At 34.9% G+C, this 15,942-nt stretch overlaps 1 protein-coding gene across 44 annotated transcripts in view; it reads right to left on the bottom strand.

Moving 5' to 3' along the window:
• Positions 1-261: 261 nt before the first annotated feature.
• Positions 262-15,942, bottom strand: part of CSNK1G3 (casein kinase 1 gamma 3) — a 103,596-nt gene continuing 87,915 nt past the window's right edge. For 27 of the 44 annotated variants that reach the window (XM_078003888.1, XM_028849158.2, XM_078003892.1 and 24 more), the window contains 3 exons: positions 11,595-11,701; positions 11,063-11,086; positions 886-2,144 (listed from right to left, as the gene is read on the bottom strand). In XM_078003888.1, the coding sequence (XP_077860014.1) occupies positions 2,090-2,144; positions 11,063-11,086; positions 11,595-11,701 (186 nt within the window). In that variant the 3' untranslated portion in view covers positions 886-2,089. 44 annotated transcript variants of the gene reach the window in all.

Below are 15,942 nucleotides of genomic sequence, written 5' to 3'. Positions count from 1 at the left end.
TTGCAGCAAATAAGGGTATTTATACTTTTAAAATATTTTAAGTCCATAATTGGATTAATATACACACCTTCTTATGTATAAGGAGTTCAGATCATATAAACACTGTACAATCCAAAAAACCCTACTGAGAATAAAACTAAATAGGCTTATGATAAGAAATACAGATATTCGCATGTATTTACAAATATCATAGACACACAAATTTGGTCAAATACTGTAAAGAAAGAAATGGTTTCACATTATAATTGCCAAAACATCCATCTACCTTGCTCAAAGCAAATAAAAATATAAACTCAGTATGTAACTCCTGCAGTTTAAGACATCATGACAGTATACAGATAGATAGAATGGAAACTGTTGACCAAATTATACAGCAAATGTTTTCTAGGTTAAGTGTAGGTCTTTAAAATAAAAAGAGATCATTCACAGGATTCATAGCAACAATGAAAAACAATGTCCTGATTTGTGGTGTTCATGTGGGTGCCTAATTCATCAAAAAAATGCATTAAACTTTTGGCTAATAAGAAAAATAAATTACAAAGTATAATTAAATCCCTGTAAATGCAATAATGAAGTAAAAAAATGTAGATTTACTTTAATATAAATCTTAAATGTTACCTTGAGACAATAAAAATAAATAAGCATGCCTGAAGGCACACACTTAAAGACAACGAAGAGACTGCATGGAAGGAGTAAGTAACAATTTTATAAATGAAAGATGAATATGAGATTTGTTCAAAATAATTATCCTTCTAGCCAGGCTTTGTTTTAACCCTTCTTGAAAATTCTGGCTAGCAGAATGTGAGAAAACTACATGTGTGTCTTTATGGCTTAAAACAAAGCATACTTGAAAAGTGGAATGGGCTTCCTTTTTTACAGAATTAGTTTGTTTTTTTTTTGTTCATATGCAGGCACTTCAAAAGACTATGGAGGCAAAGCACCTGACCCATCCTTTCCAAAATATTTTTCAATCATCAAAATTATGCTAAAGAGTAGGAAAATTCCAGAGAATCAGCAAAGTTGAATACAAGAGACTAATGTGCACAGAGGGCATAGAGTGACCCACTTTTTATTGCTGGGGGTCTTTTTTTTTATCAAAGAGCAAAATAATTACACAGACACCATTGCATGGCACATCCAAAGTTTTCTGCTTGGGGGAGAATGTAATCATTCAGCAGTAAGTTTCAGTGAGATTTCTTTAGGCTTCCACCTTACACATTGCAACAAGGTTCACATTTACTACCTCTCCTTAGTGTATTTCTTTGTAACTCCAACATATATCACTGTTTAAAGTATTCATTTCTTGATGTCTAACATACATTATTATTTGGAAGCATAAAGTTACATTGTACAAATATTTTGCATTTTAAAAAATAAGCGCTTTTGCCACTTCTGCAACACAGTACTTCACATGGTGGTGCAACAAAAGCAGAGCACATATTTACCGCACTACTTAAGATTCATTTTACCACTACCATCTGCGGAACCCATATTGCTTTTTCCTCAGTACCTCTGGGCAGTGACTGTACCATGATTTCACAGAGAGAATGTTAATATGACTTATGAATAACAGTACCATCAGTAACACTGAAATCAATGCAGATGTCACAAAATATGAACTTCTCAAGGAATAACTTCTTTTAAACATTTGGGCAACTCTGTTTTCTCTGTTGTATTATCCACTGAGAAAGAAAATTCCTGTTTGATTATGCCCTTACAGAAGTTATAAAAAACCAGATTAGGTATACAACTGGTTGACACTTAAGATACTGTATGCTTTCTGCAACAGAAGAACTTCTGAAAAATGTTCTATAGAACTATATTCATCGATACCACCTCATTGGTCCATTCCATTCATTGATGGGCAGAGCACTCATGTTTTGACAAAACTTTAAAGCTTCCATAAAAGTTCAATTAGAAAAAAAAAAAAAGAATGTAAGACAACCACAAAATGAAGTATGAAAGTATGACATTTTTGTTTCTAAGAGTGAGTCCTTGAAAATATATGTGGTCACTACAGAGATGATTTTAATCACAAGACAGCAGATGAACATGTAAGTAACTCCCCAGGATCTGTCTGTGTCCAGAGTCATTTGTGGCGCTGTATGGTTTTCCTTTTCCTTCGTTTGAAAAAACAGCAGCACCTGCAGATGAGGGAAACACTCTTTTTAGTTTAAAAGCACTAAAATGTCACAAAGTTGACTGTATCATATTAACTTAAATGATCATAAAAAGCAACAGTCTAGTGCAAGATAAACAGTGATTACACCAATGAAGCGTATGTATTAGTGAAAATATGGCAGAGTTATTACTATTATGTTTCATCCACATGCCTTTTAAGAATAGCAAGACATTCTATGCAACATAAAAAGGAGCCATTAAATTCAAAAGGTTTTTCACTAAGACTAACTGAGAATTTCATTCTATGCATTCTCACCCTTTCTCCCGGATATTTATATGTGATTGTTGAAGCCATAAGGAAGGCAATAATGATCCTAACACTGGGGAGCTTATTCTTACCAATAATCAGTTTAGACTCCAAAAATAAAAAGATACTCCAATATACACTAGTCAACATTTTCCATCATATTAAAAAAGTGAAAAACAGAAAACACATTTTATAGAATGTCAAGACTGGCAATTTTAAATTCTTTAAGAGTTAAAGAAGGTCAAGTTTATTGAAAGTTTAGTTAAGGTAAAAACTATGCTTAATATTTAAAGTAGCACAACTGAGGTGATTCCATTATACAAGTCAAAACTGCATATGCAAAACAATATAATCCTGACTTTTATTTCTAGGTGAAAAAAAATCTTGGCTGGGCACAGTGGCTCATGCCTGTAATCCCAGCACTTTGGGAGGCCAAGGCAGGAGGACTGCTTGAGCTCAGGAGTTTAAGAATTCAAGACTAGCCTGGGCAATACAGCAAGACCCCATCTCTAAATCTCTCTCTCTCTTTAACTATATATACACATACACAAGTATCTCTAAATATATATACACACACACACACATGCTGGACATGGTGGCACCCGCCTGTTGTCCCAGCTCCTTGAGAGGCGGAGGCGGGAGGAATGTTTGAACTATGATTGTGCCACTGAATCCCAGTCTGTGTAACAGAACAAGACCCTGCCTCTAAAAGAAAAAGTTAAAAAAAAAAAAAAAATCTAGATGTAATCCTTAAGAGAACTAGTTTCTCTCACAGTAAATTCTTCTAGTCATGAGGAGATGCAACACATCAGGCTGCTGTGGGAAAATGCTGTGGTCTGGTATGAAATGAAAAATGAGAATCACTGATCTGCTCCCACCAAAAAAAAAAAGAAAAAAAATTACATACACACCTATCTTAAAAGCCTCACAGTCTGAGTCAGTCTATTAGAATATACAACATGACAACACTACATATAGTTAGGCACCTTTTCTTTTAACCTTTAAACAGTCAACCCCTTCCTAACATTGAGTTTACTTTTGGCACAGACAAGCATGGTTGGGTATCCCTGATTTCCACTGAAACCTCTGTGGGTGTGTGGGCATGTTTATAAATCACATTTTGTAATAAAAGCAAAGTATATTTATACACATGGTGATTTCATCACCGAGAGCTCCCAATTCAGACTGTGTGTAATATGACCTTATAAAGATGTTTCTATAATTCTTACCAATCTATATTCATAAAAGAATAGCTTTGGCCCGGTGCGGTGGCTCATGCCTGTAATCCCAGCACTTTGGGAGGTCAAGGTGGGTGGATCACAAGGTCAGGAGTTCAAGACCAGCCTGACCAACATGGTGAAACCTTGTCTCTACTAAAAATACAAAAATTAGCTGGGCGTGGTGGTGGGCACCTGTAATCCCAGCTACTCAGGAGGCTGAGGCAGAAGAATCACTTGAACCCAGGAGGTGGAGGTTGCAGTGAGCCAAGATTGCACCATCGCACTCCAGCCTGGACAACAGAGTGAGACTCTGTCTCAAAAAAAAAAAAAAAAAAAAATAGCTTCAGGTGTCCCATCCAGCAAAAGATTACAGAAAATAACATAACTTCTAGATATGTTTTATATACTTCCGTGAAATAAATGTAAACAGAAATCTACATTGTCCAGTTAAATTACATAATCTCTCTACCCACGTTATCTTTAGTCAAAAATAATTTTAAATTATTTATTGTGATTTCTGCCATAATTATGAAACGACTATGAGGGTACTGAAAACCAAATTACACAACTGCATTTTTTAAGTAAACCAAACAGTACACATCGACTAGACCATGGAATGTAAATAAAGATTCAACTAGAAATATATGTAATGATGAATGTTTATCAACTTTACTCTCATGGAGATGACTAGCAGAAAGAACGGAAATGGATTACCCAGTCAAGAGCCTCGAGAAGAGCTGCCACAGTACAAGACTACAGATGTAATAGATTTGTTCTGGATTTAAAAAAAAAAGCCAAATTTATTTTTACCTGTCAGCTACCTAATATTTCTCAAATCTCAATTACTTTCTAAAAAATAAAATCCTTTACTCCAAATGAACCTTTAAATTTAAGACTTAGAAAAGAGAAGAAAAATGTCCAAATGGCAGAAAGCAAGACATAAAATAGGTATTTAGAAGTGACAGAACAAATACTTAGAATATTAAATTTAAGTATATAGCCATATTTCAATTGAAATTTATTGTTTGATATAAAATTCCTTTAATAATGCTCACTATTCTTAAACACTGTCCTTTCAAATTCCAAATAGATTCTTTCAAAGTTTTCTAAAGTTGTATTAGCCCTTTGAAATGGGTAATTTAATGTAATACAGATTTTGATGAACAAGACCAAGTCCTAGATTTTCTACACTTGTATCAGCAATTTACTTTGCTTAGTTTGTATTTCCAGTACTGAGAGTTCTGAGAGTTGAGATCTTCACACTTAAGTAATCTTTCCTTCAACAGTGTTTTACTGAACTATGACAAGCACTTATTTGAAACTAAATAAGATTTTCAAATAAATTCTAATGGCCCTTAAATTCAAACACAATCTAAAAAGGATATCTATTTTAAATAAATCCCACTAAATAAAGAACACATCCTTATAACAGATTTGCAAAAGTACAGCTGGCATGCTATTAAAGTTACTACCACCAGAGGACAGCATTGCCTTATGTGATACAAATACATCCAAACACATAGATAAGAGAGAGGTGCAAAAAATATGATATACTTACAGAAGTTAGGAAATAAATTGATGTTTTAACCTTATGGCTTATTTCTTAAGATAAAAGCAATTACCGAAATAGCTAATTTATAGCCTTAGAAATTAAGAAATCAGGTCTCATCTCAATTGCTTCTTCTTCCCCAGCACTTAATCTGAAACAGTGCTGCTCCCATGTAGCCACTTGATCACACTATTGTTTTATTTTTCTGTAATAACTTACTCTTACTTTGAAATTATTTTATTTATTATCTGCCTTTGCACTAGAATTTAAGCTTCATAAAGGACTGCTCAGTTATAGCCCAACAAACTGGCACAAAGTTAGTACTTATTTAATAGTGGTCCTCTCACTTCAGCCTCCTGAGTAGATGGGACTACAGGCACCCAGCTGGCAATTTTTTAAAAATTATTTTTAGCGGAGACAAGATCTCACTATGTTGCCCAGGCTGGTATCAAACTCCTGAGCTCAAGTAATCCTTCCACATCAGCCTCTCAAAATGTGAAGCTACATCTCTACTCTAAAATTATTTGGGAATAAATGTTAAGTCCTAAGATGAACTTTAGAAACAACTTTAGTTTCTTTAAATACTATTAGGCAACAAACAGGCAATCAAAACGGATCAAAGTCCGAAAACACACAAAGGCTTTTGCTATTGACACCGCACCACCATTTCTCCTTTGTTCATTGCCTTTTTCTTCATCTATTTGCCTTTTCTTCCTGGATATATGTCATATACTTTCTTCTCTCAAATCCACCCAGAAACTGAAGCATGTTTTCCTATCTGGATATGATGTTCTTATTTATCCCTTCTAAGATGACTCATTGCTCACCCTTTGGTTGAGAGACTGTTGGTACCTCCTAGACCTACCCACGTAGCACTCCAGGACCTAGCTTCTCCTGACCTGGGTTGATGAGTGTACAGAAAGTATATTTTATGGCATCTAATCTTTAATTATTTCACAAAGAATATTTCCCCTTAAGGTTTAAACCTGAAGTGTAATTTCGTATCTCTGGATCTCTTGATTTACAGAAAAAACAAGGAACCGTTTAGCTAAGCAAAAAGAGTTTAGATCAGAGAACAAGATCATCTACAAAATTACTCCACCCAAAAGCCTGCAGGCCCATTTTCATCTCCAACTTCTTCCTGCCTGTCCACTTGCAATTAGTCCCTTAAGTCTGAAATGACTTTCAAAATTTTCCCATCTTCTCATGTTGGCTTAGTTCAGAACTTTTCAACTTGCCGCCACCACTGCTAAGTGCCTTTTAAAGGACTTCCCAGTCTAAGTCTCTCCTCTCTCCAATCTGTCATCCAAATTGCCCCCATCATAAATAAGGCCATGCCCTTTTCCTCTTAAATCTCATCAATGATTCTACATTGACTAAAGCATTAGGTTCACACAGCTCTTCGGAATTTGGTTCCCAACTTATTTCCACCCTCCTCTTAGTCTCATCCTCCATTAGGCTTCCTTCCCAGGTGGCCTATACTATGGATGGAAGGAAGGGAAAAGTAAGAAGAAGCAAAAAATCTCCTTGCCACTCCCAGAATACGCCAAGTGGGATTTCTTACCTCTGTATCTTTGCATATGCTCTTCTTTCCACTTAAAATCCATTTGCTCTCTCCCAAAAGAGTGACACAGTCTCTGTCACTTTGTATTATAATTTTTATACCTCTCTCTTCCTCACTGAACTGATCTCTTGAGGAAACATATTATTCTTTACTTATCTTTACAGTTCTAGAGACTATCAAACTCCTGAACACTCAGTATTATAGAAACTAAACAAATGGTCCCATACTGTAATCTTAAAACATTTTTTAAGGAACAGTTTGTTTACTAGAGACTACTAACCCAAAATATAAATTCTCCATCTAGTTTCATATGAAAACTTAATTTATATTCTTAAACCATTTTCTGCAATCTGTTGAACCCCAGGAAGTGACATAAGCCTCATAACTGCAGCCAAATTAATTTTCCTAAGGATCAACCTGATCATAGTTTCTTGGCTTAAAACCACATGTCATTTCTTGGCTTCCTTTCTTTTGCTGAGAAAGATAATGTCCAAATTTGTTTACTGGCTACCAAGGCCCTTTGAGATTTGGGAAATTAGCCTATCTCAATTTTCATTAATGTGTTCATATATTCTCTGCCTGCATGAGTTACTCCTTGGACTGGTTCAATTCTTTCCTTGCTCCAACCTCTTCTCCCTGACTCCTTCCACCCATTTCCGTTGCCAAATCATTCTCATCTTTCAGAACTAGTGTAAATGCATCCTTACCCATGAGGACTTCTCTGATCTTCCCAACTAGGAGGACATACTCCATTTTCTGAACTCCAGTAACAATTATCCCTCTCCTACATGATTAGCAATCGTGTAATACTTTGTATTAGACCAATGATCCTTAACACTGGCTGCTCCTTAGAGTCACCTGAGAAGTTTTTTAAAAATACTGATAACCAAGCCCCACCATAGACCAACTAGTAAAATCAGAAACCTTGAAAATACAGCCCAAATATTAGCACATTTTTAAAACTCCCTAGGTAACTATAATGTGAAATCAAGGTTGAGAACCATTGTATAAAAGTTGTTGGTATACGTTCCATCCAACCTAATGGTATACAAACTTTGACATACCTTAATAATCATCATATTATCAAACACACGATAATCTGTTCAGTAAATGTTGGAAGACGGAAAGAAAGAAAAAGAATAAAAGACGGTTTCATACTACTTAAAAAGTAAATACTTAAACTATTTTGTTCTCCTAAATACCTGGAATGAATGATGAAGGTGCTATCATTTGTATCACCTGTCTTAAAATTCTCAACTACAGTAAACAAGAAAGACAAAACCTCATTACTAATGAAGCTAATTAGCTTTCCCATCATTTTCCATATGGGAGAAAGAGTATTTTCCATCATTTGGAAATCAAATATTTACCCCAATGAGGTACTATTCTCAGGAAACATGAGGATGCTAAAATGTGCATTATAGAATACATTCTACTTAATGGGGTGGGGTGAGAAGGATCTCTGCTAATTATAGGTAAGACGAAAGATGAAAAAGAAATTCTGAAAGAATTCTAAGCATGTCCCTAGTTATGTGTCAAATGGTGGCAGAGAGAAATGTAAGATGCAATTTAGAAAAGGAGCTGGGTATGGTGGTGTGCACCTATAGTCTCACCTACTGGGGAGTCTGAGGCAGGAAAATCACTTGAGCCCAGTAGTTCAAGGCCAGCCTTGGCAATATAGCAAGATTCCTATCTCTTAAAAAAGAAAAAAAGTCATGCCCAAATTTCTTAGTCACAGATTAAGAGGAGATGAGGAACACAATAATAAACTTGTAGAAATGTTAGAATAAACCTAAAGAAAAAAATCTTGTTTAAATAGAATGTTTATCCAGCAAAGAGGTAGGAAAGTTCTGAGGATTTCTGTAACCTACCTAACCCACCTGATGTAAGGCTTCACTGATATCATGAGTTGCTATACTTTTTTTAAAACAACCATTTTATTAAGATATTTTTCACGTTATAAAATTTATCCTTTCAAAGTATATAATTCAGTGTGTTTTAGTATTCACAACTGAGCAGCTATCACCACTATCTAATTTCAGAACATTTCTATCACTCTATAAAGATATCCCATCCTCCTCTTCCCTGCCCTGGGCAATCACCAATCTTTTGGTGCCTATATATTTGCCTATTCTGGACATTTCATTTAAATGGATTCACATAACATGTGGCCTTTTGTATCTGGCTTCTTTCATTTAGCACAATGTTTTCAATTTCATTTCTTTATATTGTCAAATGGCAGTCCATTGTATGGGTATACCACATTGTTAATTATTTAGTAATGATTTATTAGGACATACAGCCACTAGGAATCTGAGGATGAAAAAAATCCTTGTTTTCAAGAAATTCAGTAAGTTTCAAGAAGTGGGAAGTATATAAAGAGGATAACATAGCAAAGGCAGATTTAAGGAACCAATGCTATATAAAGTTCAGAATGGAAAACGGAGTTGCAAAGATAGGCAGGGGCCAGACTATGACAGGTACGAGAGGCCTTGATGCCATGCCAAGAAATATGGCAGGCAATGGAGAACGCTTCCTATAGGAACAGCCTTCCCACCACTTCCTTTTTTCACATCCTCCAGTGTCTACAGATAGGGACCCAAACACACACCCACACTCATCCCAACTGCATAAATTACTATGCCATTCTTCAGAGCCACTTTCCATCAAGTATTCTCCGATCATCCATGTCAGCAAGTAATTTTTATCTTTACAACCTCTAACCATTTTTAAAAATACCTTTTTCATCATATTAATCATATACTGACATATACTAGTACAACTGCAATCTTCCTGCTGGCTTGTACTTAAGAACAAGGACAGTATTAGGTATTTCGGAAACCTCAGCAGTGTAACTGCTAAATGAATAAATGGATAAATTTAATAAATTTGATTAAAAGCAAGTCTCCAGGAGGATGTAAACACAGAACCGCTAGTTTCAGTGAAGAGTGTGGGTATGGAAGTAAAAATATAGAACACAGATAAAAGAGGCACAAGCCCAAAAACAGAGATGAGAAATGTCACTGGCAGCTGGAAGAGAAGAAATAAACAGGGGTAATAATAGCTATTGAGTACCTGCCGTGTGCCAGACAAAACACCAGGGCTTTATCACATTTAATTTTCTCAACCTATGAAGTAGGTATTATTAGCTTCATTTTACAGAAAAAGAAACAAGCTTTCTTGAAGGTAACAAATCAGTGGCAGAAACAGGATTCTACAAACTATGTTTAACTGCAAAGGACATGTGCAGTCGAATCTGTCACACCACCACCCTACTTTCCTGTCTTATGATTGTACCTAAAATTCACAAAGATAAGCTGTTGTTTTTATCTCTGATTTAAAAACACACAAGTAAGACTATACTTTCAGGGATTTATTTCTGCGGTTCATAAAAATATACAAGTATACAGCTAATTATATCTTGAAATACACTAGTCTTAGTCACACTGTCAATACATTCTATAGTCAAAAGTGATTAAAATGGATTCTTAATCACTGCTCTTTAAGAAAAAAATCCACGAAAGTTTCCTAATTTTGCAGCCAGCAAATGAGCATTATTTTGAAAATTATATAAGGTGTCTTTGGATATAAGTAAAATATTTCAAAATTTACTAAACTAAGCAACTTCCTTTATTCACTCCCAGTCTGACTCAAAATTTGTCCTGAAACTGACAGAAGCATTTTAAGCACAGTATTACAACTAAAGGCAAATGTCAGAAAATAATTTAAATCCCCAATTATTTCTATTAATACTACTTTCCATAATATCTGCAATTATTAGTAACTATTTAGATGAGGATTTTTAAAATGGCTTTCTCACTACAAGGTTATCATGAAATTTATCAATATTGTATTCAAGGGCAATGATAACTGGTTAGTAAATGAAATACTGTTTTAGTGATACTACTGTGGGGGATGAGATCTGCTACATGTATTTAACAATTGCAAACAGAAAAAAGAAAGCTTAATGCAAAAATCTATCTATTTAAACAGCAAATAAAAACTATTATAAAACAAATGCACAAGCACAAGCAGGGTTGGTGTATCATCTATGCAATTAAAAAGTGGCCCCAAATCTATGTCACTTAAAGTAAAAAAGTTGCAGCAGGCAAAAGAGCTCCTCAAACAATTATTTCTTGCTTTTTCTGAGCTATCTTAATGATATCAAATACTTTTGAATAACTTTTACCAATTATAATTGCTGTGTTGAGAGTTTTGTTTTCAAAATACACAAAATGATGCTAAATATTTGAAATTACAGTCAACGGAGCTATTTCTGCCTGCCTACACTTGAGACTCACCACATGTTCAACACTTTCTGGCAGCTATACACACACAAAAAAAAAATACAAGGAAAAAAAAGAGAGACAGAGAGAGAGAATCAGAAACAGCCCACATTGAAATTATCACATTGTTTTTCATACTTTTTTCCAAGCAATGTTGTTATAATTTATGTTTTGAAAAACCAATTCAAAATATTAAAACATGCATTTTATAAAGTTAATATTTACTCTTATGCTTACAGAAAAAAGACTGATAGTACATCAATAACTTCCATGCATCAACACTCCTAAAATTCAAAAGCTAAAAATAACGCTGTCAATTATAAGAATTTGAACACAGTTCTTAAATATTTTGTATTATTAAAATATTTACTGGAATAGAACTGTTTTAAACTTATTCTAGTGATTAAAATAATTAAGTATACCACTTGTTTTACATGCACCTATTACCTAAAAAAAATTTCCTGAAATAATTGAATGTAACTATAAATCTCAAACATGCATAATTTAAAAACAGAGAGTTACTAAAACAAGTAAAATAAACACATACTTGGTTTCATCCATCACTTCTACTTCAGTAGGGGCTGTGATGGGTGCATTTGAACGTCCTGCGGTGGGGTCATCTGTGTTTAACTCTCCATTTGTAGAACTTACAACCTGTTTAAAAAAATTTTTTATATATATACATATGTACACACACTCATAAATATACATACATACTAAATAGGTTATACAAGGATAAACATAATTAAGGTTAAAGTATTTCAATTAGAAAGTTAATGTGAGGAACAAAACAATAGGTAGCAACGTGTTCATAACTAAATACAGTAATAGGTCTAGCATTGTATTAAAGATCAAGGTCATCTAATACGTGCTTTTCAACTTACTTCCTTTCCTTTTCGAAATCTCTGTCTTCTGTCTCCTTCCCTCTGGTTTTTAAGGCTAACTCCTACATGTATGTCTCAATCAGTTTCCTCTTGTGTGCCTATGTCCTTTGGCACCTTGCTATATCATGAATTACTTTCCTTGAATATTGAAAAACTTCAATATTACTCCTTCTAATGGACCCTTCACTTCAATCTGCAATTATGCTCAAGTCTCCATTTCAAACCGCCCGTTTAAATAGACAACACCATCATTCACCCAGTTGTTCAAATGTAGGGGTCACTGTGATTCCTCTTTAACTTAAAACCCACATCTAATCCATCAATGGCAGATCCTGTTAAATCCTTCTCTAAACATATCCCATACCTAATCAGTTCTTACCATCTCTGTTAATACAAGGACTCCAGTCCAAGCCACTATGATACCTTATGTGATTAAGAGCAAAAACCTATTATCTAGTCTTCTGCTTTGTCCCCCACTCAAAAGTATTGTCCACACAGCAATCAGGGTGCTCCTTTTAACATGCAAATCACATCACATATAGCTCCCTGCTTAAAACTCTCCAACTGTTGGCTTCCCGTTTCACTTAGAATAAAAAATCTATACTCCTTACACAAATTGACAAAGTCCCACATGATGTGATGCCTGCCTACCTCTCTGATCTCACATCACCTTCTCTGAAGCTCACTAGCCTCCATCCAGTATGTCAAGATTCTTCCCACTTACAGGCCTTGGCATTATCTATTGTCACTGCCTAGAATTCTCTTCCTACTTATTAGCTGACTTCTCATCTTTCAGATTCTCAAAGAGCATCTCTGAGACAGGCCTTTTCTATCACACAGCTAAAAACGTCTATGCTGACACAGTCTTTTATGTTACACCCTATTTTAAATTATCTGTACAGTATTTATCAGTGTTTGTGTTTTTCTTATCCGCTTGCTCATTTATTTGTTGTACTTCTTGACATCCGTCCCTACCTCCATTAAAATTAAGCTCCAGGGCAACAGAGACCTTGTATTGTTTCCTGCTACGCCTGGCACAGAATAGGCACTCAATAAATATTTGTTGAAATAAATGAATGCATGTACGCATGAATGAAATCCTGAAACAAGATAAAAATCATGCGGAAATTCCCAAATTCTCCCAAATTCTCTTGTTACCGCAAATTCACCTTATTGTCCCATTTCTTCCTTTTCCCTCATCACTAAACTTTTTGGAAAAAAAGTATATAACTCACCACTTCCATTTTTATAAAATTTTCCATGTGTTTATTCCTTTACTCCTTGCAATCAGTTCTCCAACCCTACATAAGAACCCTAATAAGAGTTATCTTAAAGGTTACCAAAGATTCCTAGAAAATGTACTCAGGATACTCTGCTCAGTGCCTCATTTTCTTGTACATCACATCAACTCACTTGGCAATCGCTGAAAATTCTGAAGTAAGTTGGGTCTAGACTCAAAGCCTAGCTCTACCACTTACCAGCTATGAGACTCTGGGAAAGATACCTTACCTTGCTAAACCTTAGTGTTCTCAAGTATGCAATGGTGAACAGTAGCATCTAATTAACAAAGCTGACACGAGGGTGAGATGAGATCAATATATAAATGTCAACATACAAAGCACAGTGCCTGGCATATGGGAAGAGCTCAATAAATGGTCGCCATCATTATCACTATGTTTCATCTATAATCATGGCTTCAACTATCACCTCTAGGTAAAGGACTCCCTAGGCCTAACGACTCACCCATATCCTCAGTTTGCTAAGCCAAGTTTGGCACCTCAAACTCTGCATTTCTGAAGGAAAATTTATCCTACTCCCTCTGAAATGTATTGCTCTTCCCATGGCTCCCATTTCAGTTAAAGCCCTCCCATCTTCTAGACTTCCAGACTCAAAAATCTAAGAATTCTCTTTGATGCCCCTCCTACTCACTACCTAATCTCTTTAAATGAAATAAAAGGTTAGCAACACTGGCATGGGCTACAGAGTTGACAACTGACTATTAGACTTAAAAGTAGTATTTATAGTACATTATATTTTTAAAACTTAATTAAGTTCTTACTTTAGTCTACAACATGCTAGGCACTGTTCTAGGTATTTGGAATATCAAAGTAAGCAAGATAAACATCCCTGTCCTTGTAGACCTGACACTTTAGTGTAGAGAAACAAGACCCTCTCCATTTCCAAGGAAAGTATTAATAACTACAAATCAACCAACATATTTGAGTTAACTTAGGAATAGTAGAAATTCAGTTTCCTATATCCTATATGGAGTAAGTACTTAGAAATGAACACTGCATTTGTGCCTACAGCTGAAAACACACAAAACTGCCTTGATAATCTTCAAAGGCTATCTACAGAAAAGAATACTCTTACATCTAAGCATGCCTCTCCTTTTCTGGGGTACTTGCTTCCTCCTTTCTGTCATTCTATTGAGTTGTAAATTTTTTCTCTTTATTTCTCTCTCTCTGAAAACATTTAAAAATAATTATCTGTTCTAACTATTGAACATAATTTGGTTCTTTATTCTTAATTTTGAAAATGTCAGAGCCTCTGCACTAAATTGGAAAGGAGATAGAAAGCAGTATTCTTATCTCACATATTCTCCACTACCTTGAACAGAGTACATGTATCCAGTACATAATCAAACAGTTCACTGAACAATTTCCACTGCTCTTTTCTCAACATACTATTCAACAGGTTTCTTAGTCTCCCTTTTGTTCAATGGCCCTAGAAAGGTAGAGGGATGCCACCTCAACTTACAGGCAGCTCCTCTGACACGTCTTCCCTTATTTTAAGCAACATAACTGAAAATTTTAAAACCCAGGTAGTCTAAATTCTAGCAACATTAATTACAACACATTTTCTAGCAACAGTGACTATATATACACTGCAATTATATAATCTGATTTACTTCAGTTCACAGAGGAAGACTTTTTATACCTGACTTTGGTAAACTTTATTTTATTGAAATGTTTCAAATCCCATTTTACCTGGTTGACCAGAACCAGACCAGAAAGAAGCAACATCTTCCTTTAATGTAAATATTCCAGGGTTTCCCAGATTCCCCAATCCTCTGAGTAGAGACTAGTATCCCAAGCTCAGAATAGAATCACTGTGGTAACAGAGTTAAGATAGGATATTGTTGTTGACCTTCATAAAACTGGCCTATTTAACACCAGTGACTTGAGACTGTATCATGGCATTAAAAGTATTTTCACTTAAAATTTGTGCCTTTTTGCAAAAGGGTTTTACAAAGAAGTAATGAAGATATAATACTGTAAATAATATATCATTATATTCCTGGAAGGCTAAAACAATCAAATATGTACAAATTTTTTTATAAGCCAAATTCTAAAGAACAATTCTATTTAAGTGACATTTCTAGAATTATAACTTGAACTAGAAGATGAGTCTCTGAAATACTAGTGTACATCAGGCTGATTTCTTAAAAGTATATAAAAATGGCAGATATTCTGAGGTTTGACATTTCAAAAAATAATTCAGGCATTATACAGGATTGTTGTTGTTCTTAAAAAAAAATTTCCTCTGACATTCCCAATTTGACAAGAAACTTACTACGGTTCTTATTTTAAGAAGATTAAAAAAAAAAAAAAGGCAACTAGACTCCAGTTTTACTGTCAGAATTTAAGAGGGATATTGGAGAAAGAGCTCACAAGCAAGTCTGGGACATAATCATAAACTTAACAGATGCCTGACAAATCCAATTCCAAAAGATGTTATTCTTATAGACTTTATAGAGTACAGACATAACACGTAGTATCTTTATTGTCAATGATTTTTAAAAGCCAATTAATGTACTTTCCAAATATAATGAATTCATACACATTAGTTATACTACTGTCTTCCTAATTGCCTTTTTTTTTTTTTTTTTTTTGAGATGGCGTCTCATTCTGTCACCCAGGCTGAAGTGCAGTGGCACAATCTTGGCTCATTGCAACCTCCGCCTCCCGGGTTCAAGCGATTCGCCTACCTCAGCCTCCCAAGTAGCAG

The sequence above is a fragment of the Macaca mulatta genome, chromosome 6 (assembly GCF_049350105.2).
Source record: "Macaca mulatta isolate MMU2019108-1 chromosome 6, T2T-MMU8v2.0, whole genome shotgun sequence".
NCBI classification, from domain to species: Eukaryota; Metazoa; Chordata; class Mammalia; order Primates; family Cercopithecidae; genus Macaca; species Macaca mulatta.
Note: the sequence above shows the minus strand (reverse complement) of the source record. Positions and strands in the feature narration are given on the sequence as shown.